A 22,909-nucleotide genomic window follows, 5' to 3' on the forward strand; every position below is an offset into this window, starting at 1 on the left:
AAAGACGTTCCTTGCCGATATTTATGCAAGAATAGTGTTGGTTTTTTATTGAGTACCAGCCCTCTCGGGGTTGAGACTGGCTCGCTCCTTGGGAACAAAACCACGGATGTTTAATGTCTAAGGATCAGTACTAGTGAGAGAGTTGGGCGTAAGCAGAGAAAACTTTAAACTGAGAGGCTGAATTAGCTATTTTGATGTTTTATTTTTGTACATAGAATTTAAAAAATCCGTCCCAGTGTTATTATGAGACATGCTCCTAACAAGGCTAGTGATTTCACTTACAAATCCTCCTTACAACGCCCGGTGGGCGGTGTGGCCACATCCCTTCCTTTTCTCCCCACAAACTGTGAGGAATAATGAAGATCTTGAAGAGTTCCAGAGACTGCAAAGTATTCATTGGCTAAGTGGGGGACATGGCACCCCATGAACTCTCCCCAGTTCTCCCACTATGCTACTTTAACCACTCAACTGGCAAGTGAATCATCAAAGACCACATTTTCAACTATCAGTGATGCGTATAACAGGCCCCGGATCACTCATCCAAGAAAAAGATGGAATTTGGCTTCCACTGTGAAACCTTCAGAATCCTTTTCTAGGTTTCAGTGAGGTTTCTTGAGATAATGTTGCCGTCGTTCTAAAGATCAATGTCACACTTTTCGAGAGTCATCTTTCATATAAAAAATCATTAAATAAAGCAGTGAATATTAGTGAAATCACTTTGTTAGGACACAAGAACCCCCTTAGGATGGGAAGGACACACTGACCCAGAGCACAGCCTGTGGGACCACGTCGCTCAGCTCGCCCTGCACGCCAAGATAATGGATTCATTTAAGATACGGCTATTGAGTACCTGCTTTGGCCATGTAGTTCTCTAAGTTCCAGGAACATTCAAGGAACCAAACAGAGGAGCATATCCTTGGGGTGGGGAGCACCTGTTTCAGGGAGCGACACCAGTAATCAATGGGTCGACCAAATAGATGTGATGCGTGTTCCAGAGTAGGAGTGCATGGGAGAGAAGGGGGCGGGCACCCAGCAGGCACTACTGAGGCAGAGCAGCCGGAGCCGCTGCCAAGACCGCTGTGAGCACAGGCTTCTATTTAACAGGATAAAAAGCACTATGGTTGTACCTTTGCCTTTTATTTGAAAGGCAGAGGGACAGGCAGATGGAGAGAGAGATTCCATCCGCTGGTTCACTCCCCAGATGCTCACAGCAGCCAGGGTTGTGCCAGACAGAAGCCAGGAGCCCACAGCTCAATGTGGGTCTCTCCCATGTGGGTGGCAGGGAACCAAGTACTTGTGCCGCCACCTGCTGCCTCCCAGGGTGACATTCCTGAGAAGATGGATGAGCAACAAGGTAGCTGGGACTCGAACCAGACATTGCGGCATGGAACATGGTATCCCAAGCAGTGACTTAACCAGTGCCCCAAATGTCAACCTCTGAGCTGAGTTTTGCAAGAAGGCAAGGAGCCAAGCCAGCCACATGGGAGATCCATATGTTGGGGACAAGTTGGGGTGGGCAGGGGACAGGCAGCTCATATTCTAAGTAAAAGGAATAGCAGGTGCAAAGGGGCCGGGAACATTTGCCCCCAGATCCTGAGTGTTTTGGGCCATATTTCTTGCCTTCCTACTGCGGAGCCTGGCAAAGCCGACTTGTGCCCAAGGCTCAGTGACACTCTGAGTCCTGGCGCCAGTCGGGGTGGCCTGCTCTTGCTGTGGGCCTGGCGGCAGACCCCTCAGTGCTGCGTGAGGGAAGCCTGGGCTCCGCGCCGGGGCAGCCGCCAGCCGCCTCATGACTATTCATGAGCAGAAGGAACCAGCTCGCACAGCTATTTTTGGTGCAAGGACAAGCTCAAGTCCCTGGTGAAGTTTCTAAACAGATCTTCCGGAGAGTCTCAGAGGAGCAGTTCCCCATATGTTTTTGTGGAAATATAGCTTGTCTGAGCGTGGCACGGACGCAGGCAGAATGCAGCTCATGGCAGCTCGCTCTTTGAACAAATGAAAGGAGTCGTCCCTTAAGAAAGTCCTTTGTAAGAGCCCAGAGACCACAGGAGAAATCAGGCCAAAGCCTCTGAATGCGGGCTCTGCGTAATTAGCATGATCCCGTACAGAACCCACTGGCTCATCACACGGGGCGGGAAATCTAGGTCAAGGTCAAGTCCCAGACGGGAGGGGCGCCCCTTTCAGATGCTGTCTCTCCCAGAATGGTTCCCTCTGTGCTCAGAGGACACGTAGACCTGTTTAGGGCGGTCCTTGAGTGAGCTTGACCTTGGAATTATTCGGGTTCCCCGCTGACACGGAAAGATCTAGGGAGGGGACGCGGGGCGGGGCGGGGCGGGGCAAGGCGGCCTTCCGGTAAATCCTTGGCTGCCGGGAAAATACGTGAGAACAGCATGGACGCCTGCATCCTTGCTCTCTGTCCCGGGCAGACATCGCCACGTGAGGCGGCCCCCAGACATCTCTGTCCAAATGGAATTTGACAAGGATTGGAGGGTTCATGGCCTCTGCTTCTGAGAGGGACTTCCAGTCAACCTCCGTTTAATGCCTGCTAAATCCTTATCACACTATAAGGACTGAACAGCCGTGCCTCCGACGAGGACGGCTAACGAGGGCTTTATCGACGTTCTTAGATTTTTGTGCAACACGGAGGTTTTTCCCACTGCACGCTGTAACTGAACAGGATTATTCCATGCCACTTTACTAACTATTTTCATTGGCTTTCAGAGAACAGCTCGCTCTGAGAGCAATTTTCTGGTACACAAATTTTGAGACAAAATTATTATAGTAATTGCTTTTTTTTTTCCTATTCTAAAATGCACCATTGGTTAGGGAAACTAGACTGATGCCGGGGAAGCTAACGAGGTTTGTGATTTGTTAATGGAACAAATAGAAAGCGACAGCAGATCTAAAAGGCAAAGCCATTAGTAAAATCCTCGTGCAGGGAGCAGCTGGTGCCGGCTTCCTCCCCGGCCGGCACTGCGGTGTCTCCTGTCTGACAGAGGAGAAGCGCTGTCGGTGCTCAGCGTGCTTCTCCTTCGCTTCACTTGCCTTCTGCACAAGAAACCCAAAATTTCTCAAAACCCCGAGGATCCCAAACCAATCTCTGTTGGCAGCTTGTATTTTCTGTATCTTCCCAGCCCGCCTACAGTCAATACTAATCGATCTCATTATCAAATGCTCTCTCCCTCCCTTCCCCTCCAGACATGTGTGTTGTTAGACAGTAAGCCAGGTCGGAGTGCAAGCCCGTGTTGGCGTGATGCAATATTGACCTGAATCTGCTCCCCCTTCCCCTCTGTTTTTTCATTCCTAGTAAAAATACCCGGACTTCGGATACCCTGAGCAAGCAACAACAGACTCTGAGAATGCACATTGACATACCCAGGGCTCAACTCCTGATTGAAGAGAGGGACACAATGGAGACCATCGGTAAGGCGCCCTGCCTGCCACCGCACACAGCATGGCTGCCACAGCCATGCCTTCTCAGCCCAGATCCTAGGACAGCATCTTGAGCATGGCAAGGGTATAAAAGTTGGAAGACTTGGAGCTGCTATGCGGGGAATAGTTGAGTACCAGCAAATGTGGGGTAGCTTGAACACCTATAGCTGTTGCCCCAGATGGGTGGAGGTCTCCGTGCCTGGTCCACTGCAGGTGTTTCCCGGGGAGGCTGTTGATGCTGCCCCAAAGAACTGTCCATGGTTAAACACACCCAGAAGGCCTGGTCCTGGAAACCCACCCTGTGCTCAGCCTGCCCACCCTCCCTAGGCCGGCTTTTCTAAGAGTTATCTGATTACTTATTTATTTCAGAGGCAGAGTGACAAAGAGGAAGGAGTGTGCCGGGGGCGCAGCCTTCTCTCCTGGGGGGGGGGGGGGGAGGCACCAGCTCCGTCACTTCGGCTCCAGAGCAGTGACCGAGGGCTTCTGTGCCTCTCCCACCCACAGCCCAGCAGCCCTGACCCTTCCTGGTCTCTCTGTACTCACGCCCCATCCATCACCCCCACTGCCTGCCCGCATGGTTCTGTTTACTCCAGGCTCAGGGACCTCCTGCGCCCACTGTATTCCTAACCAGGAGAGTGGACATTTGATGGGATCAAGTGGCAGACACTCTCGCGAGCTGTCTGCGTGCACTGCTTGGTTGACCATTCCTATTAGCCGCAGGGATGGGGTTTCCCAGCCAAGGTCGCACAGGTGGGAGCAGACCCAGTGGCCACCCCTGGCCCCTGCCTCCTCCCGGTGATGGGTTGCCATTGCCACCTGTTTCCATCCAGCAAGCTGCCCTCCTCCAAGTTCTGCCAAGCCTCTGGTAACCATGGAGACAGAGTGGGGGGCAGCCTCCAAGGCCTCAGACGTCTCAAACCTCACAGCATCTGGTTCCGGGAGGCGGTTCCAGGGCAGCCCTGGAGACAACTGCCCGCCGCCCAGCAGCAGGAGGCCAGCCGGGGGCAGGAAAACTTCCTCTGTTGTCCCCACCCCCCACTCCCAACCCACCTGCCTTGGGTCACCGTGACCTCCTGCAGGCTGCGGGCCACTCTACAGTCACCTTTGGTCCAGGCACAGCGCCAGCTGGAGACAGCTCAGTGGAGACTCACAGAACCCTCACCCCCCCTTACCCCGTGTTGTAGGAGGAGGCACTTGCCCTAAAGCATACGGAATCCCATCAGCTTGTGCACACCAGCATAAGGCAGCGTGTTCCGCTTGATTATCTTTCTCCCCACAGTAGTATTCCTGGAATCCCTTTTATTTAACTCACTGGATCGGGCATTAAAACTAAACTTGCCTTTGAAACATCAGCACAGACATCCAAATGTAATTTATGGGACCCCGTGTGTTTATCAGCACTCGTTTAATTGAGCCTTTCCAAGCAACACACGCCACAGGGATTGTTTTTGTAACAGAGACGCGGACAAGGTCTGCAGCTCGTCAGGGTCACGGCGGTTATGTAACGTGGTTGCAAAGTCCCACCTCTCGGCTCCTTGGTAATCCTACATGTGGCTGTTGAAACAAATGGCTGGATACAGCCTGAGAGTGGCCAGGCTGCCAGGAGCCAGCCATGGTGGACTCACCCAGGGGGTCTGTGATCATCTCTGAGTGTGGGAATGACCTGAGCTGGAGCTCTGTCGTGGTCCACACAGCAGCATCTGTCATTGGGTGTCCTTTTCCTCCTGGGGATGCTGGACAGGAAGTTAAGGTCATTTTCTCCTGATGGGAAAGTAGACCTGCGTTCCTTTGAAATGCTCTGAGCTCTGACTACAAGGATCCAACTCTAAAGGGCCATTTTTTTCTAGCCAGAGTGAATGGTTAGCCTCATGGCCTGACAGGCGCCTGACACTCCCATGGGAAGTTTGCATCTTGGCCCCGCAGATAACCTGAGCTCCTAGCGGAAGCTGTCACACACCCACGTGATCGATGCATCCGAGTGGGGCCTGGGGCCTCTGGTGCCTGCTGCCCTGCGGAGGGACGGTGTGTGCAGAGACCACAGTTTTGGGGCGGCAGGACCTCCAAGTGGAGCCCTGGCCCACAGTGCCAGCCTCTGCTGTGCCACGGGCATCCTGGCAGCCCGGCCCCACGTCATCTGCCAAGAAATTTTATTCTGATTTCGGGAGGCTCTCCTCTCCTGCCAGGGCCTGAGTCATTGGGTTTAGTAAGGTTCACTCTGTCCAGAGCCTTTTTTGGGCACAGAATGCTGGCTGTGCTTCACACCCATAGCTGTTCTGGTGGTTTGAGGCGTCCACCGTAGCAGGTCGGGAAGGTCATTCTGAACTACAGGCCTTGAAAATCTATAGGGAGAAAACCCATATGTCCCCGCCGAAGTCTCCCTTGCATTGAAACAGTTCTCGAGGAGGTGTGGGCCATATCACAGCAAAGTCAGGCCAAGCCCGAGACAACCCAGTCCCGCCACGCAGCCCGAGCTGCTGCCCCTTCTCCGGGCACTAGAAGGCTCGGAATCCGTCTGAACCGGGCCCCTGCCTCCCGCACCTTCAAGTGCCTGTGCCAGAAGGGCTTCGGACATCTCACAAGTGAGTCATTTCGGGAGAAGTCAATGAAAAGACGCGTCGGAGCACTGGAGGGACTGACGCTCCAAGGAGGCGGGGAGGAAGGGAGCACGGGCAGGCTCTGAAGGAGCTTCTCCTCCCTCCTTGCTGCTTGAAACACGCGCTGAGGTCGCTGCGAGAGCAGACCCCAGTGTAGACCACCGCGGAGCAGGGAGGGCGGTTCTCAGCAGCCAGAGGAACCCATGACAAACACACAAATCCAAACCTGAATGTAGGCAGCCACTGCAACAAGCCCCCCCAGCTCACTGCTAAAGGAACAGAAAGCATGCCCTAGAGGACAGGCGAGACCCTCCCCTCCCCCACTCCCCTCCCCTCCCCTCCCCTCCCCTCCCCTCCCCTCCCCTCTCCTCCCCTCTCCTCCCCTCCCCTGCCCTCCTCTCCCCTCCCCTCCCCCCACTCCCCTCCCCTTGAACTGCAAAGGCCAACCTGTGTGCACCTGCTGCTATTTCTAACCCTCGGGAGTCAGGCGACCACAGGGCCTGAACGTGCAGTCACGGGAGCTGCTTTGGAAGGGGCTACTGTTGTTGTCCTGAACAGGAACACCAGCGCCCTGGGGAGAGGAGAGGCCGGGCCGCCACGCCAAGCAGGTAACCGGGTCTGGCTCTCTCTGTCCCTGCTCTTCTGCAGACGATCGCTCCACGGTACTGCTGACGGATGCCGACTTCGGAGAGGCCGCGAAACAGAAGTCCCTGACGGTGACTCACACGGTGCACTACCAGTCGGTGTCTCAGGCCACGGGGCCCCTGGTGGACGTTTCGGACGCTCGGCCAGGAACGAGTGAGTGGTCAACAACACTCAGACCATGCGGGTGGCACCGGGGTGGAGCTATGTTCACACTCCGGCTCTATCCAAGGAAAGCGGGGGCTTTCCAAGGAAAGCGGGGGCTTTGCTCAGAAACCAAATAGGTTTGACGGGGATGTGGAATTTTATTGCTCAGTCTTGATGATTATTAAAATGGTGTCACTGTGGCCAATAACTCTTGGCTCTGCTTTACTCTGAAGTAGGAGGAATTCCAGGGCAACTGAATTGTTTTACGTAGGCAGCCTAGGAAAAGAGGAAGGCACTTTGCCGTGGGTGTCTCTCCGGTAATGTTAGGAGAGAGAGTTGATGCGATTCGGGCTATTTCTGCAGCAATTCTGGAAGGGACCTACTCATAAATTCAGTATCACAGGCCCCGTTTCACAGCTGAGAACCCCCAGTCTCCAGGAGTGAGGGGAGCAGGCCACAGCTATGCATGCAGCAAGTAGGGACACCAAGATTCAGCTGTGGATCAGTCTGTTCTCAAAGCTTGTATTTGTTCTCCTGGACACCCTGTTGGAGCCAAATTTTGGTTCTGACTAATCTAGAGATTATGTTGGGCTTAGTTACTAAAACGTTCCTCCATCCACTATGGAAATTAATGGCTGAAATGAAATTAAGCCCCCTAATATGTATCTAGAACTTATTCATAAGATATTTTGCTTTCTTCATAATTGAAATTATTTCTAAATCTCCTTAAAGACTGAGAAATTGGTATCTCGATTATTATCATTTTATAAGCTTTGATGTTTGGCTTTTAAATCTCTAATCGCTCGCTTTACAAAACCTTGTGTTCTTAGCATGTTGTCATTAGAAAGTAAACACTCTGCTCAAAGCTGTTCTTCATGAGTCTTAGCTTGCGAGGCACCTGGGGGGGGCAGTACGCGTCGTGATTCTTGACCACGTGGTGATATACAGGGAACCATTCAAACAGGTACTGAGACTCACTTGAAAAAAGGGAAGTTTTCCAGAACATTCTAAAGAAGCCTTTTTATTTCTCTCTTCTGTTCACCTTTACCTCCGTCCCTTGATGGCCTCAGTCCATTCTGAAGGCATGAACGAGACCCGAGTGAGAACTCAGCGTTGTAAAGGGATGTGGGTGGGACACGTGCTCCTACAGATGCTTCTCCCCACCATTGGCTCGTCCGCTGAACCCACCGGTGTGGCTTCCAGCTGCTCTGATGTGTCTGAGCGTCCTCTTGGCTCAGGGTGATAGTCAGACGCTGAAGGGCCGTGGCTTTTAGATGCAAGGATGAAAACGCCCTCGGCTCCAGTGCTCCAGGGCCAGGCATCGTGGACGACGTTGGACACAACAGCAGGGGTGCAGGAAACGGGCAGAGGAAATGGGGCAGGTGCCCCAGGCAGGGTTGCCAGCCATCTGCATACCTCAGAATCACACACAGGGGCCTTGATTCAGCCTCTCGCCCAGAGATTCTCATCCAGTTGGTGTGGGGTAGGCCCGGGACCCTGCCTGGTATAGAAATGTCCTGGTGCTTCTGATGTGGTTTGTCTGCAGTCCCACTGAGAAACTCCCCCAAGTGTTAAAACGGCGCCCCAGTGGCCACAGGAGAAGTGCCCACCGTGCCCTGGGTCCCTGAGCACAGGCAGGCAGGAGCCGCCAGCTTGCCATGCTCACAGCACTCGGTCCCTCCTGCTGGGGAAGAGGCAACCGCATTGCCCCTCCCGCTCCGGGAAGTGCACAGAGGCCGGGCGTCAGCAGTGACAGTGGGAGAAGAGGCAGTGACACTGGAGCGCCAGGCACCATCCGAATGCCTGGATGACCGGCTCCACAGTAGTGGGGAGGGGGCTTTGAAGGCACTGAACCCCCCAAGGGAGACACGGAGCTGTGTCCCAGGCAGAAACTGTAGGTCAGTGGAAGCTGAGCAGGAGGCAGGATGCGTGGTGCCGGGCTGGATGCGTGGCTCCTGGCTGTAGGGTTGTAAGCGTGACTGGGGGAGCTTTCATATTTCAATCACTCAGCATCCAAAATACTTATTAAGGTTTGTTTGATGTCGATGGCTCAGTGCGGGAAGACACGCATGTCTCCTAGTGGGGGACGGCATGCAGGAAGACACACATGTCTCCTATTGAGGGACAGCATGCAGGAAGACACGCATGTCTCCTAGTGAGGGACGGTATGTGGGATGACACGCATGTCTCCTAGTGGGGGACAGCATGTGGGATGACACACATGTCTCCTAGTGGGGGACAGCATGTGGGAAGACACGCATGTCTCCTAGTGGGGGACAGCATGCGGGAAGACACGCATGTCTCCTAGTGGGGGACGGTATGTGGGATGACACGCATGTCTCCTAGTGGGGGACAGCATGTGGGAAGACACGCATGTCATCCTAGTGAGGGACAGCATGTGGGAAGACACGCATGTCATCCTAGTGAGGGACAACATGCAGGAAGACAGGCATGTCTCCTAGTGGGGGACAGCATGTGGGAAGACACGCATGTCTCCTAGTGGGGGACAGCATGTGGGAAGACACACGTGTCTCCTAGTGAGGGACGGTGTGTGGGATGACACATATGTCTCCTAGTGAGGGACAGCATGTGGGAAGACACGCATGTCTCCTAGTGGGGGATGGCATGCGGGATGACACGCATGTCTCCTAGTGGGGGACGGTATGTGGGATGACACGCATGTCTCCTAGTGGGGGACAGCATGCGGGAAGACACGCATGTCTCCTAGTGAGGGACGGTATGTGGGATGACACACATGTCTCCTAGTGAGGGACGGCAGACAACACACAGGGAACTCAAGCGTCTGTCATGTCACAGTATGTTCTAGACAAAAACAGCACCGCGGGGTGGGCCCCTGGGAGGGGCTGCCTCGGCTCTGGGTTCCTTGGGAGAGGCACCGCTCATCCCGGAGCATGAACCCGGCTCAGGGCAGAGTGGGAGAAGTCTGCTAGGCCGGGGAGCAGCACGGGGATGCTGCTCCCAAGGGCGGAAGGGGCCCAGGGATGCAGTGGGCAGGACAGTGAGGCGGAGGAACTGCAGCGGGGCCTCTTGGGACCTGCTCAGCCGGAGTCACCTCTGCCTGTCTCCCGGGAGCTCTGGGAAGCTCTCCCTGGGGTGCAGCCTGCTTAGCACAGCCCGACCCTGCAGCTTAGAGACGCAGGTGATGAATTTCATTTGATGACGCTTACTAACTCCAGGCAAACTTCCCAAATCCACACATCCCTCTCTGGCTCCCCGTCCCCCCCAAAATGAGGTTGCTCACTCAGCATCTGCACGGCACTCCATAACTATTAGTGAAGATCTTTGAGTCCATCCCAAAACCACAGGGTGAGAAACACACTCTTCCATTTGTAAACTGCTTTATAATTTTGGGGTTCTTTTTTTTTTTACATTCCACCAGGACTTTATATAATTTTGGATTAACATGTAGTAATTATACATTTTTTATGGGTGGATAACTGGCCCTACAGCAGGTTCTGAGCTCTGTGAAGCCGGTTCTCTGCCTGCTTCTCCTGCCCCAGAGCTTGCTCCCCCCGCCCAGGAGTTACACCTGCGTGAACTCCGCCCATGCAGCAGAAGAACCTGCGTGTGCAGAGATTCATCTATGCAGCCAGCGCTGCATGTCCTTGGGTGCCTCATCCATGGATTCACACGACCACAGCTCCAAAAGGTTCAGGCAAAATATTGTGTCTGTGTGGGACATGTACTTTGCCATTGTTCCCTAAAGAATATAGTATCTCTCAGCATTTATATTGCATTAGGATTATAAGTAAGGTAGAGAGGATTAAAGGTCACACAGGGTGTGTGTGGGTCCTATGCAAACGTTGCCATTTTACATCAGGGACGTGGGTGTCCTTGGATCTGTTATCCACGAGAACTACTAGAACCAATCCATGAACCGCGGAGCAACTACCTTGTCTGTTGTCTCAGCTACCAAAGGCATTGCTATGATTGCATCATGACATTCTACAAGTTAGGGCTGTGTTGTCATCGTAGGAAGCGTTCATTTTGAAAGGGAGCATCTGAAACACGTTGTTTGCACAGAATGATTGCATTGTAGAAATTATGTTTCCAAACAATCTCTGAGCTTGCCAAAGCGCTGCAGCAAATTCTTCCTAGATGGGAGGAATCCTAATGACTTCCTGTTTATCTCTTTCAATGTGTGAAAATACACCCCAGGGCTGTGTCTGCTGTGCTGCGCACTTCCCTGTACCCACAGATGCCATGTGCATCCTCCCGCCTACGTTACATCATCCCTAGATTACTTGTAACACCCAGTGCAATGCAAAGGCTGTGGGAATTGTTGCTATACTGTACTGGTTAGGGAATGATGACAAGGAAAAATGTCTGTATGTGTTTTTTCACGAATATTTTCAATCTTTGGTTGGCTGAATCTTTGAGGGTGGAGCCCAGAGATACACAGACCTCGCTCTACAGTACTGAACCAGGAAATGAATCGGGCACAGCTCCCGTCCTTGCTAGCTCTACTAATTAGCTCCTCTCTGCATCTCGAGCTTCTCTGACATGTAGCGTTAGTGGCCATCTCTCTGCCACCCCTCCTCCCCCGTCTTCCCACTGACTTCACGTTCTGCACCATCACGGCCGGTATCTCTGCTGCCCAGAAACACAGACCAGGGGGCGCAGCGCGGGAGAGCCCTCCCCGGTGCCCAGGGTGCTGAAGCAGGCTAACCGCACGCGAGCCACATGACAGCGCTTACGGTGGTGGTGACGTCACCAGGTCTCGGGGGCGAGCCCGAGGGTGCCCAGGGTGCTGAAGCAGGCTAACCTTATGCGAACCACGTGACCGCGCTTACGGCGGTGGTGACGTCACCAAGTCTCGTGATGCAGGAACGAGGCCCACCCAATGAGACGTGGTCAGAGCCGGTGAGGAGTGGAAGTGGACTCCAAACCCGTGCAGCCTCCCTCAACACCCGCCACCACTCCATGCTGCCACTAAGTCAGGATGACGCTACCTACGAGCACGTAGGGACTAAAGAATTCACTTCTCACTCACACACGTGCGCACACACCCCTGCATATGCATGTATGTGTGTATGTATGCAGTTGTCTCTTCACACCCATGGATTTAACCAACCACTGACAGAGCACAATTGAGGGAAAAAAAAGTCACGTGCAGTTCTTGGTTTTATGTGATACGTCCTGAAACGATAGAGTGCAGCTACTATTTCCTCAACAGTAACACTGTATTAGGTTGGCTGACGGCCCTTCAGAGGTGATTTAGATCATACAAGAAGGCGTGTGTAGGTTCTACGCAACTGCTGCAGCGGCTCGTGGAAGGGACTGGAGCAGCCACAGGGCTGGGTGTCCGGAGAGGGCTCTCGGAAGCCAGCCCCATGGACAGCGAGGGACAGCTGTACGTCCACGAGCAGCTTACAGCACAGCTGATCCCAGACGTAGCATCTGGGGAAGGCACCTGCCAGGAGTGAGGTGGGCCCAGTGGTCCAGGTGTGACAAGCACTGGACGTGCACCTGTTAGTCACCGAGGGGATGGGCAGAGCTACTGGCCCCATCCTGCTTATGAGACAACCAGGAAATTCTTTATGGGAAGTTGAGGCCTCAGCATCTACAAGATACGAAAACGGGATTCATGCAGATTAGCGCCGTGACCACGGTACCCATGACCCGTGTTTTGTAACCTTGTTATCTGCAAAATCCTCTCTGATCCCAAATTCTGGACAATTAAAATACTTTGATTCAATGGGCAGACGCTTAATTCAGGTTCAGACCCGCGTTGAAAGCCAGGAGCTATTTATATCACTTCCCCTCCACCTCCATGGCCGTTCAGCAGGCAGGATGCTTCATCACTAAGTTTTATTTATATTAGGATGTTGCGGAGCCTAACTACATACTTTCCATGCAGGGGCAGTAAATTCCGTCGTTTCTCTCCACAGTAGATTAGCTGGGAAGTCACGCGGAGGCAGCTATGGAGTAGAATCCAAGGGAAACTTTTCTTTTATCCAGGATCTCAAGTGCTATCACAGAGAGGGGCTCAGTTCAGGCACAAAACAATGGCTCTGAAAACCTGATTCCTAACACAAAGGGTGCCCAGCACCCCGATATTCTGCACCCGGGGACAGTTTCTACTCCAGGAGGCCTGCTGGGTCCAGGACAGGACTGTGGTTCAGGAAGCTAATGGCATGACCTGTATTCTCAACATGATTGGGCCACCGGTAAGCCGGCCTCATCTAGGAAAAAAAGAGGGGAGGGGTTATATGAACACAATTGCCTTGAAAAGAGTTTGTGCTTTGACAGGAGCTGATGTGTCTGACTTCCCCGTGGAATTTTCCAATCAGGGTGTTCATGAGCAGAGGGGCGGTGAGAGTGAGGACCCCTGCCCTACCTCCGGGGAGCAAGCCCAGGGCCGGCAGCACAGTGGAGAGTGGAATTGTGTCCCTGATGGGGGACCATAACCCCACCCAGCGCCCATGCCAGGAGTAAGCCCACTCAGACTGATCTACAGCTGTGGTTGCAAGGAACTTAGAGAAGAATAAAAATGAGAATCCTCAAAACTTATGTAAGGGACTGGGTAATTTTCTGGAAAAGATTCATTAGCATTTAAATAACAAGCTCCACTTATTTAAGCTCCACTTATCAAGTCGATAGAGCCTGGAAGACATTTAGCCTCCTCCTCATGGTGATGTTTTTCTGTCTCTTGGAGGACCTCTCTCCCAGCGTTTCAGTGGCGCAACACAATTATCATTCACACCTTGTTGTGTCGCGAGCTGGGCACGGGGTTTAACTCATTTACATTCTAATCAAGGCCAAGAAAAAATCTTCCAATAAAGTCTCCCATGGAATTTTTGCAAGTAAGGGATGAAATGTGTCTTAAAAAATCAATGCCCCAGAGAGTACGCACCAAGACTGAGTATTTTGATGACCCAGGAAGTCTTAAAATTTATCGATTCTGCTGCCATCTTAACGCTCCTCTCAGCATCGTACAATGATGGATTAGGTTCAAAGTCCAATAACTCGAAACTTGCAAAGAAGAAAATCTTCCACTTCCAAAGAGTGTCCTTCCATCACTTGTCAGGGTCAGCCTCCCCATCCCAACATGGAATTATACATAAGCTGTTGTCACCAGGAGACTGCACTGGAAAACTTGGACGCCCAGGATGAGGCCATGGGCACTCAGGTGCAGGCGAAGTCCGAGCTGAAAGATGGGAGGTTTGGGCTCCGTTTTCGTCGCTTAGCAGTTGAGCTACTTCTCTGTGGGCTGCTGTTGCCCAACCCATTCAGTGCCCCTTGCCTATATAAAGCCTTCAGGAAATAGTGCGTGCCAGGGAGTATTGTAGGGGTCCAAAGAGGAAGACCCTGGTCTGTGCCCTAGAGACTCCTAGGCTCCTGAGAACAAGTAACAGAGAGTGCGGCCATGCGTCACAGGTTGGCGCTGTCCGTTCGCGCTCCACTCGTGCTGAGCAGTGAAGGTAAATGGCCGTGTTTCCCAGAGACCAGACCCTCTTGACATAAGTGCATCGAATTCCTCCTTGAGAAGCAGAGAATTCACAGGTGGAGAAGATCCGTCCGGGACCGTGGGACTGTTGGGACGAAAAGCTGTGGTCTCTGCATCCCAGGAGCCGACAGTGCAGTTGATGATGAAACAGTCATGGCTGTCGCAATGAGTGACTGTGAGAGGGCATCGGCACGGGAGGCAGCTGTATTGTACACGGGAGCTCTTGCATCAAAGTGCCGCCAACTGAGTGGCATACGAGAATACCCATTGATTGTCTCCCTGTGCCACAAGACCAAAACCAAGGTGTCCCCAAGGCCATGCTCCCTGGGACGCCAGTAGGGGACAATCCCGGCTTCTGCTACTCTGCCAGCGAGCCTTGGTTTCCATTGCTCCAGCCTCCCGCTCCTGTGTCTGTGTCTTAATCTCCTGTCTTATCAGGACACCAGATGAGATCAGTTTAGGCCTGCCCCCTTTCCAGTCTGCCGTCGTCCTAGCTAATTACCTCTGCAGTGCCCCTGGTGGGAACAGACTCCCACTCTGAGCTAACGGAGGGGAATATGGAAATGGACGCGTCTTTCAGGGGCCACATGATTGGAACCCCTAACAGCACCCCGGGGTAGAACTCCAGGCAGAGAGCCATGGGGCAGGGGAGATGTTAGACCAAGTCCGCTCCAGAAGATGGTTGTTCTCGGGAAGTTTAAACTCCTTGCCCCGGGTTGTAGAATTATAAGGCCAGAATGCAGATAGAGCCTTCTGTCCCCCGTGGGTTTTCCAAATGCTTAAGGATCAGGAAGCTTGCTCCAGAGAGGAGCAGTTGGTCAAAGAATGCGACTTGGGTCGGTGGGGTGGGGGGCTGGGGGAGCTGCCCCACTCGTGCCCCCGCCTGGCCATGTCCCCCTGGGGGCAAAGACAGACATTGTTCTTGGGTCTTCGCAGATCCCACCACCAGAAGGAACGCAAAGGCTGGACCCACAGCCAGGAACCGCTACGCCAGCCAGTGGACCCTCAACAGACCGCACCCCACCATCTCAGCACACACCCTCACCACAGACTGGAGGCTGCCGACCCCCAGGGCTGCAGGATCGGTGGACAAGGAGAGCGACAGTTACAGTGTCAGCCCCTCCCAAGACACAGGTATGGTCTGGCCAGCGAGCTTCCTCCTCAGCCCTGGGGAATGGCAGGGCCCATGCCATGGCCTGGCCCACACCGAGGGCCTCTTGGGTGCTGTGGGTAGGGGGCAGCAAACACCTCCCTGATGCATCCTTGTCCCTTTGGAAGGGTTCTTCATCCAACCTCATAGCATCTCCTGTGCACACGGCCCGGTGTGTGCTTACAAACAGAAAGGAGAAGCATACCCTCTGCAGAGGTCCAGGGCCCCAGACACAAGCTGCTCTCTCTCTCTCTCCTTCCCACCCCGCTGGGAGAAACAGAGACCTCTCAACTGTGTTGCCCACACAAAATGATTGCGATAATTGCTGCTCCCACGCCGAGGGTGTCTGACAGACGCTCACCTGCAGGATTCAGACGCGGCACTTGATGTTGGGTGATGAGGTCTCAGCGCCCGCTCTGGGGACCCCAGGCTGATCCCCTGATGATGCGCAGGGTTGATGATAAGGTGAAGCCATCGCATCTGGCATCAGCCACCAGGATTTCACTTCTCGGAGAAGTCAGGGCCGAGGAATAGCTCTGGTTTGCTCAGCTCCCCCTCTCAAATGCTGAAGAGAAATTATATGTGCACCTAATAGCTGGAGGAAATTTTCATACTCGTTCTCTTTTGTTCTTGATGAAGTGCTTCAAAAAGCGCGTTCCCAAGGCAGCTCATTTCGATGACAGTTACCGCTCTTCAGCTTCCCAGAGCTCTCAGAGGCAGCTTCCAAACTTCGTGCTTCAGAAGGCAGAGAGTTCTCTGCCGGGGACACCGTGGCCCAGTTCCGAGGCACACAGGTGTGGGCCTCTGGTCCCCACAAACAGGGGCAGCAACAAAGGATGAAGTCCCAGGGACCAGGGGCCCTTCCGCCTGGGGCCGACCTCGGTGCCAAGTGGCATCCTTGTGTCCAGCACTGTCGCATCTCCCTTGGCCACTGCAGGCCAGAGGCGCCGACGGGGAGCATTCCCGGCTTCCACAGCAGTTAGCATCTCCACGGCCCAGAGGCACCTGCAGGTCAGAGGAGGCGGGGCACATGACGTTCTCCGCACTTCCGGCTGTTTTCACTGAAAGCAGAATTTTTCCAGGGAATTCCTTAGTCATTTGTGGAAATGTCCCAGGCTAGGGGCAGCTAACTGCTTGGATGTGGTTGAAGCAAAGACTGGCTGGGCTGAATTTGCTGAGAGTGGAGGCACTGGCTTCAGGAGGACAGAGGCAGGGCCAGCCCTGTGGCGGTGGGTTAGGCCCCTGCCCGTGACTCCAACATTCCGTGTGAGCATCCGTCCGTGGCCCGACTGCTCCACTCCCAATCCAGCTCCCTGCTAAGGAGCCTGGAAAAGCAGCAGACGATGGCCCGAGTGCTTGAGCCCCTGCCACCCACATAGGAGACCCGGATGAAACTCCTGGCTCCTGGCTTCAGCCTGGTCCAGCTCAGGCTGTTGTGTCCACTTGGGGACTGAACCAACAGATGGAAGATTAACTACCTCTCTCTCTCTCTCGCTCTCTGTTTTTCTTTCTCTCTTTCTGCCATTCACCTTTTCAAATAAAGTTAATATATAAATAAATGTTTTTTTGAAAAAAAGTATGAATGACAGAGACAAAATCCCCTGCCGAAGATGACTCCTATCTGGCAGAAAGGGCTACAAGCCACAGAGGGTCCCGCCACTGCTGCCCCAAACTTGCCATGAGGGGCACCCATCGTTGTCTCTTTCTCCTGCCACAGATCGAGCAAGGAGCAGCATGGTCTCCACAGAAAGTGCCTCCTCCACGTACGAAGAACTGGCGCGGGCCTACGAGCACGCCAAGATGGAAGAGCAGCTGCGACACGCCAAGTTCACCATCACGGAGTGCTTCATCTCCGACACGTCGTCCGAGCAGCTGACGGCAGGGACAAACGAGTACACCGACAGTCTGACCTCCAGCACCCCGTCAGAATCGGGGATCTGCAGGTTCACTGCGTCTCCCCCCAAACCTCAGGATGGAGGGCGGGTGATGAACATGGCAGTCCCCAAGGCACATCGGCCAGGTGAGCGGCACGGGGTGGACCGCGCTGCGGGGGAGGGTGGCGCCCAGGTTCGCACGCGTCCGCTCCGGGTCCCTGGCGCCGAGTCCAGTCTGGACGAGTGTTCTGTGTGGTGACCCCTGCACGGCAAACGCCCTGAAGGTTCTGAGCTGAGAGCAGCAGTCGGTTATTTCGTGGAGCTCAAGTTTGGTCAAGGCCTGGGGACGACCTTCAGAATGGCTCGCTCGCCTGTGAGTTGATGCCGGCTGTGTCTTCTCTGTGTGGCTGGGGCAGCCTCAGAGTGTGGAGCCCTCAGCTCAAAGAACAAGGGTCTCGGAAGAGAGGGGAGGGGGCCCGTCTCTCGCGCTTGGGTCTGAACACCGACTGCATTGGTTGCTTTTCCCTGACTACAGTGAAATGCCTGCGATTGGGGAAGTCTGTAACAAGAGGTCTGTGTGGCTCACAGCTGTAGGTGGAGGTTCAAGGGCATGGCTGATGTCAGCTCAGCGCCGGGGAGGGCCTGTGGCGGATGGCGTGGTGATGGCAGGAGCTCGTGAGAGGTCCCGTGGCCATGGAGGAGGCTGCAGCACAGACAGACACGGAGGGGCTTCATTGCCACAACTCACCCTTGCGGCCCCCAACTCACAGTCCCTTCCGAGGGGGATGTCCCCAGTGACCCGACAGCGACTCCCTAGGCCCGACCTCGTGAAGGTCTCGCCACCTCTTTCCAGCACCCCCCTGAGAACCAGGCGGCCTGCACAGGAGCCGTGAGGGGACACACTCGAGACACGTCCAGCCTGGGGCACTGACACAGCATCGCTTTCGCCATATTCCGTGTGCAAAGCTCAGACCCAGGAGAGGGAGGCCCGTGTCTGGGTGAGAAGAAGGTGGGGGTTCCGTTACAGCTGCTCTGCTCACGGTCTGGGGAAGGGGAGTGACATCAGCAGCATCTGAGACTTGGTTTCACTGAGCTGGTGGAGGTGCGGGAACTGGCACAGGTCTGCTCGGCCGGGGGTCTGGTCTTGAGCTTGAGCAGCTGTGACTGCTTTGTGATTGTGAGTGACGGCTGCAGATTCCCGGGCCTGCAGAGGCCGGATGAGAAGGGGCCTGGGGCAAGGCAGTCAGTGAGCAGGGTCAGAGGCGTGACGGGCAACAAGTGCAGAAGAGCTCACGGAGCAGCTGAAGGAAGATGGCTCAGCAGGCTCCCGCCAGCTGTTCTCCAATGGAAGAGGGGCCTGGGCTGAGCTCGCGACCTAGAAGCAGCCGGACTGCTGGTTTTATCTAGAACCTGAGATCTGCAGTGTTGGCTCTGGAGTTTGCAAATTTAACAAGCCTGCAGGTGGATAGTCACCCATAGTGGACAAGCAGAGAGCTCTGAAGGACCCACCAGGAAACAGGTCTCCCACTGGGAACAGGTCTCCCACCCGGGAACAGGTCTTCCACCCGGGAACAGGTCTCCCACCAGGAAACAGGTCTCCCACCAGGGAACAGCTCTCCCACCCGGGAACAGCTCCCTCCCACCCACCCGGGAACAGCTCTCCCACCCGGGAACAGCTCCCTCCCACCCACCCGGGAACAGCTCTCCCACCCGGGAACAGTTCTCTCCCACCCAGGAACAGCTCTCCCACCCGGGAACAGCTCTCCCACTGGGAACAGCTCTCCCACCCGGGAACAGCTCTCCCACTGGGAACAGCCCTCCCACCCAGGAACAGGTCTCCCACCTGGGAACAGCTCTCTCCCACCCGGGAACAGCTCTCCCACCCAGGAAACAGCTCTCCCACCCGGGAAACAGCTCTCTCCCACCTGGGAACAGCTCTCTCCCACCCGGGAACAGCTCTCCCACCTGGGAACAGCCCTCCCACCCAGGAAACAGCTCTCCCACCCGGGAAACAGCTCTCTCCCACCTGGGAACAGCTCTCTCCCACCCGGGAACAGCTCTCCCACCTGGGAACAGCTCTCCCACCTGGAAACAGCTCTCCCACCCGGGAACAGCTCTCCCACCTGGGAACAGCTCTCCCACCCGGGAACAGCTCTCTCCCACCCGGGAACAGCTCCCTCCCACCTGGGAACAACTCTCTCCCACCTGGAAACAGCTCTCCCACCCAGGAAACAGCTCTCCCACCTGGGAACAGCTGCCGGGGGCCTTCCGTCTGGCCTGCCTGGTGTTGCGGGCCCGTTTTATTTCTCATTTTACCCATTTTCTGAACCGCAGTCCCGATTCTATTTCAGAAACATTTATCTTCACTTTTGAATGATTGCAATTCCCTTGGGTTTTATGGCATAAGGCCCGCAGAAATGAGCCTTATAAATGCATAAAATATATAAAATAAGAATTGTCTATGCAGCAAGCAATCTTCCATGCTGACTCACGACTCACGCCAACCTCCAATAAAGAATGATGACTTCATTTATTTTCATTCTGTCTGCCTCCCCAGGTGAAGCACGAGCTGCTAACTGGGGGTGTTTTTATTTCAAGTATTTTTTTTTTTTTTTGCAAGACAAATGCCGAAGAAGAATGAAGGGAAGCCACCAGGGCTCTTTGTGGCTGTTCAGCCGGGAGGTGAGGACAGGAAAGGGGAAGGAGCCTGTGGCTTGTTGTTTAGATCTGCTGGGTTCCCACTGCTGCATCTGGAAATGGGCATAACACTGGTGCCTCGTGTTGATTTTGTGGAAGGTGCATGAAGCAAGCACAGTGGTCGGCAGAGAAAATGGTCATGAACTTGCATCTTTTCTGTGTTATCTCGTTGAGGAGGTTTTCGGAATCCCCAGGGCCCCCTCTTCTTGCTTCTGTTGTCTTTCAGTGGCCAATGAAACCTTGGAAGTGCCCACCTCCATTTTTAGGGCTCCCTGCTCCCCACCGAAGACAGCACAGCCGCTCTTCCCCTGCGTGTGTGATCTAGGACATCAGACGAGCCTCTGGGTTAAATGGCAGTTCTGCTTGTGCAGGCTTTTAAATATTGAAGGGTTTGAAGTCCCTTGGGGATGGTATGTCGCTCCTCTTGCTGGATCAGTATTGTTTCAAAAGTTCAAACTTTGTCCGAGACGTTGTCGCGTGCATCCCTGTCGGCCACAGCAGGATCACGGCAAAGTCACTGCTGTCTTCATGTAGGATCGAAATGTTATGCAATGACTTCATAACTTTGGAGAGGAGCAGTTTCTTCAATCAATGTGAGTTCTGATGTTCACAAACTGTTTTGTGCATCCTAGAATTATTCTTGAGCATTTGATGTGTCTAAGAAAAACAGTGCAGCCCATGGAAGCCGTTCTTTTGCTCCAGCATACGGCAACACCGGGCCCAAAGTACAGGCTGCCATTTCTTATCCTGCTGACCCCAGGGTGTGTCAAGACCAGCAGCTCCTGGAGGTGTGCTTTGAAGCCAAACCCTGCAGACCTCACGGCTGTGGATGGCATCACTCATGATCCATTTCTGTTCGTAGTCACCCCAATCTTCTTTTTCAACACTAACTCTACTTTTTGACAATTCTTTTTCTTGCCTTAGCTTTTTCTTTTGTCTCTCTGCTCGCAATAATTAGGATCCCATGCTTTCAAACCTCCCACAGTCAGGATAGAGTGACATTTCCTTGTTTAGCTGTGACCGTGTCGTAGTCACACCTGTCCCCAGGGGGTGGCGGATATGTGGTAGGCATGTGGTGCCCAAGCAGCATTTCTAAATGAACTCATGAAATTGGATTTGCACACACAGCACTGTGTCTGGTACGTAGTGTGTGATTCATAAACAGAATTGAATGGCTGTGCTAGTGACAAAACTGACCAATTGGCTAGAATATTTCAACTACTAGAAATGATTGGTCCATGGCCGGCGCCGCGGCTCAATAGGCTAATCCTCCACCTAGCGGCGCCGGCACACCGGGTTCTAGTCCCGGTTGGGGCGCCAGTTTCTGTCCCGGTGGCCCCTCTTCCAGGCCAGCTCTCTGCTGTGGCCCGGGAGTGCAGTGGAGGATGGCCCAGGTGCTTGGGTCCTGCACCCCATGGGAGACCTGGATGGAATTCCAGGTTCATGTCTTCAGCGTAGCCCAGCCCTTAGCTGTTGCAGCCATTTAGGGATTGGATCAGTAGCTGGAAGTTCTCTGTCTCTCCCTCTTTCTCTATGACTCTGCCTTTCAAATAAATAAAGGGGACATTTTCACGTATTTGCAGCATGTCTTTAAAGAAGGTGACTTTGTTAACATTTATTTATTGATTTGAAAGGTAGATGTGTGTGTGTGTGGAAGTGGGAGAGAGGGAGAGCGAGCGAATGAGCACATCCACCTGCTGGTTCATTCACAAGATGGCTGCAACAGCCTGTGCTGGGCCAGGCTGAAGCCAGGGGCCTGGACCCCACCCAGGTCTCCGCCGTGGGTGGCAGCAACCCAAGCACTCAGGCCATCTTCTGCTGTTTTTTCCCAACAGCATGAACAGGGAGCTGGACTGGAAGTGGAGCAGTGGGGACCAGCGGCCGTATGGGGTGAAGTGGCAGCTTGACCTGCTGTGCCATGATGCCAGCCCCCGGGATTTATTTATTTTTATCTATCTATCTATCTATCTATTTATTTATTTATTTATTTATTTATTTATTTTGACAGGCAGAGTGGACAGTGAGAGAGAGAGACAGAGAGAAAGGTCTTCCTTTGCCGTTGGTTCACCCCACAATGGCCGCTGCAGCCTGCGCGCTGCGGCCGGCGCACCGCACTGATCCGAAGGCAGGAGCCAGGTGCTTCTCCTGGTCTCCCATGGGGTGCAGGGCCCAAGGACTTGGGCCATCCTCCACTGCACTCCTGGGCCACAGCAGAGAGCTGGCCTGGAAGAGGAGCAACCGGGACAGAATCCAGCGCCCCGACTGGGACTAGAACCCGGTGTGCCGGCGCCGCAAGGTGGAGGATTAGCCTAGTGAGCCGCAGCGCCGGCCTGGGATTTATTTTCTGGCCTGCCCTTAGCAAAGCAAAAGGGGATTTCTTCCACAGAGAAGGGGTGCTTCCTTGTGGGCCAGGCTCAGAATCTAGCTCTAGGTTTTTCATGACACCTGAACTCTGAACTCGGTGCATTTTTAGAACTGGTACATTTTCAGTAAAACGCTAACCGCGTGGTTTTGCTTTCCTCAACAAGCGATGATTATTCTGTCTTTCAAAACAAACAAACAAACAAACATTGTCTATTCTCGGGAGAAACTGCTGGAACGCTTGGCAGCCTTCTCTCCTGTCATCACGGTGGCTTCCAACACTCTACTCACGTCCCTGCTCTTGGTTTCCTGTGGCCTTTTGGACCAGTTTCTAACATTCCTGGGTCCCTGCCGTTTCTTCATTCATGGTGTTTAGGCTATGAAATCAGATGTCGTCACTGGAAGCAGCACTCAGATCAACTTCAGCCTGGAACCAGGCAGCCTGAGGCAGCCTGGCCTGCAGCAGGGGAGGCATCGGCCCCTCGGGCTCTGCACTCACACGGGCTGGGCTCCAGCGCTCGGGCCGCCCCCCAGCACCTCC

The 22,909-nt window shown here is 54.0% G+C and overlaps 1 protein-coding gene across 3 annotated transcripts in view; it reads left to right on the top strand.

The window, feature by feature from the left end:
* DSCAM (DS cell adhesion molecule) overlaps positions 1–22,909 on the top strand; it is a 718,036-nt gene that overhangs the window by 678,245 nt on the left and 16,882 nt on the right. For all 3 annotated transcript variants that reach the window (XM_089330520.1, XM_070071799.2, XM_089330522.1), the window contains 4 exons: positions 3,308–3,423; positions 6,675–6,824; positions 15,223–15,420; positions 17,154–17,456. In XM_089330520.1, coding sequence (XP_089186646.1) covers positions 3,308–3,423; positions 6,675–6,824; positions 15,223–15,420; positions 17,154–17,456 — 767 coding nt within the window. The remainder of the gene's footprint in view (positions 1–3,307; positions 3,424–6,674; positions 6,825–15,222; positions 15,421–17,153; positions 17,457–22,909) is intronic.

This window comes from Oryctolagus cuniculus, chromosome 4 (genome assembly GCF_051225735.1).
Source record: "Oryctolagus cuniculus isolate XC-2025 breed Fujian yellow rabbit chromosome 4, ASM5122573v1, whole genome shotgun sequence".
Classification (NCBI taxonomy): domain Eukaryota; kingdom Metazoa; phylum Chordata; class Mammalia; order Lagomorpha; family Leporidae; genus Oryctolagus; species Oryctolagus cuniculus.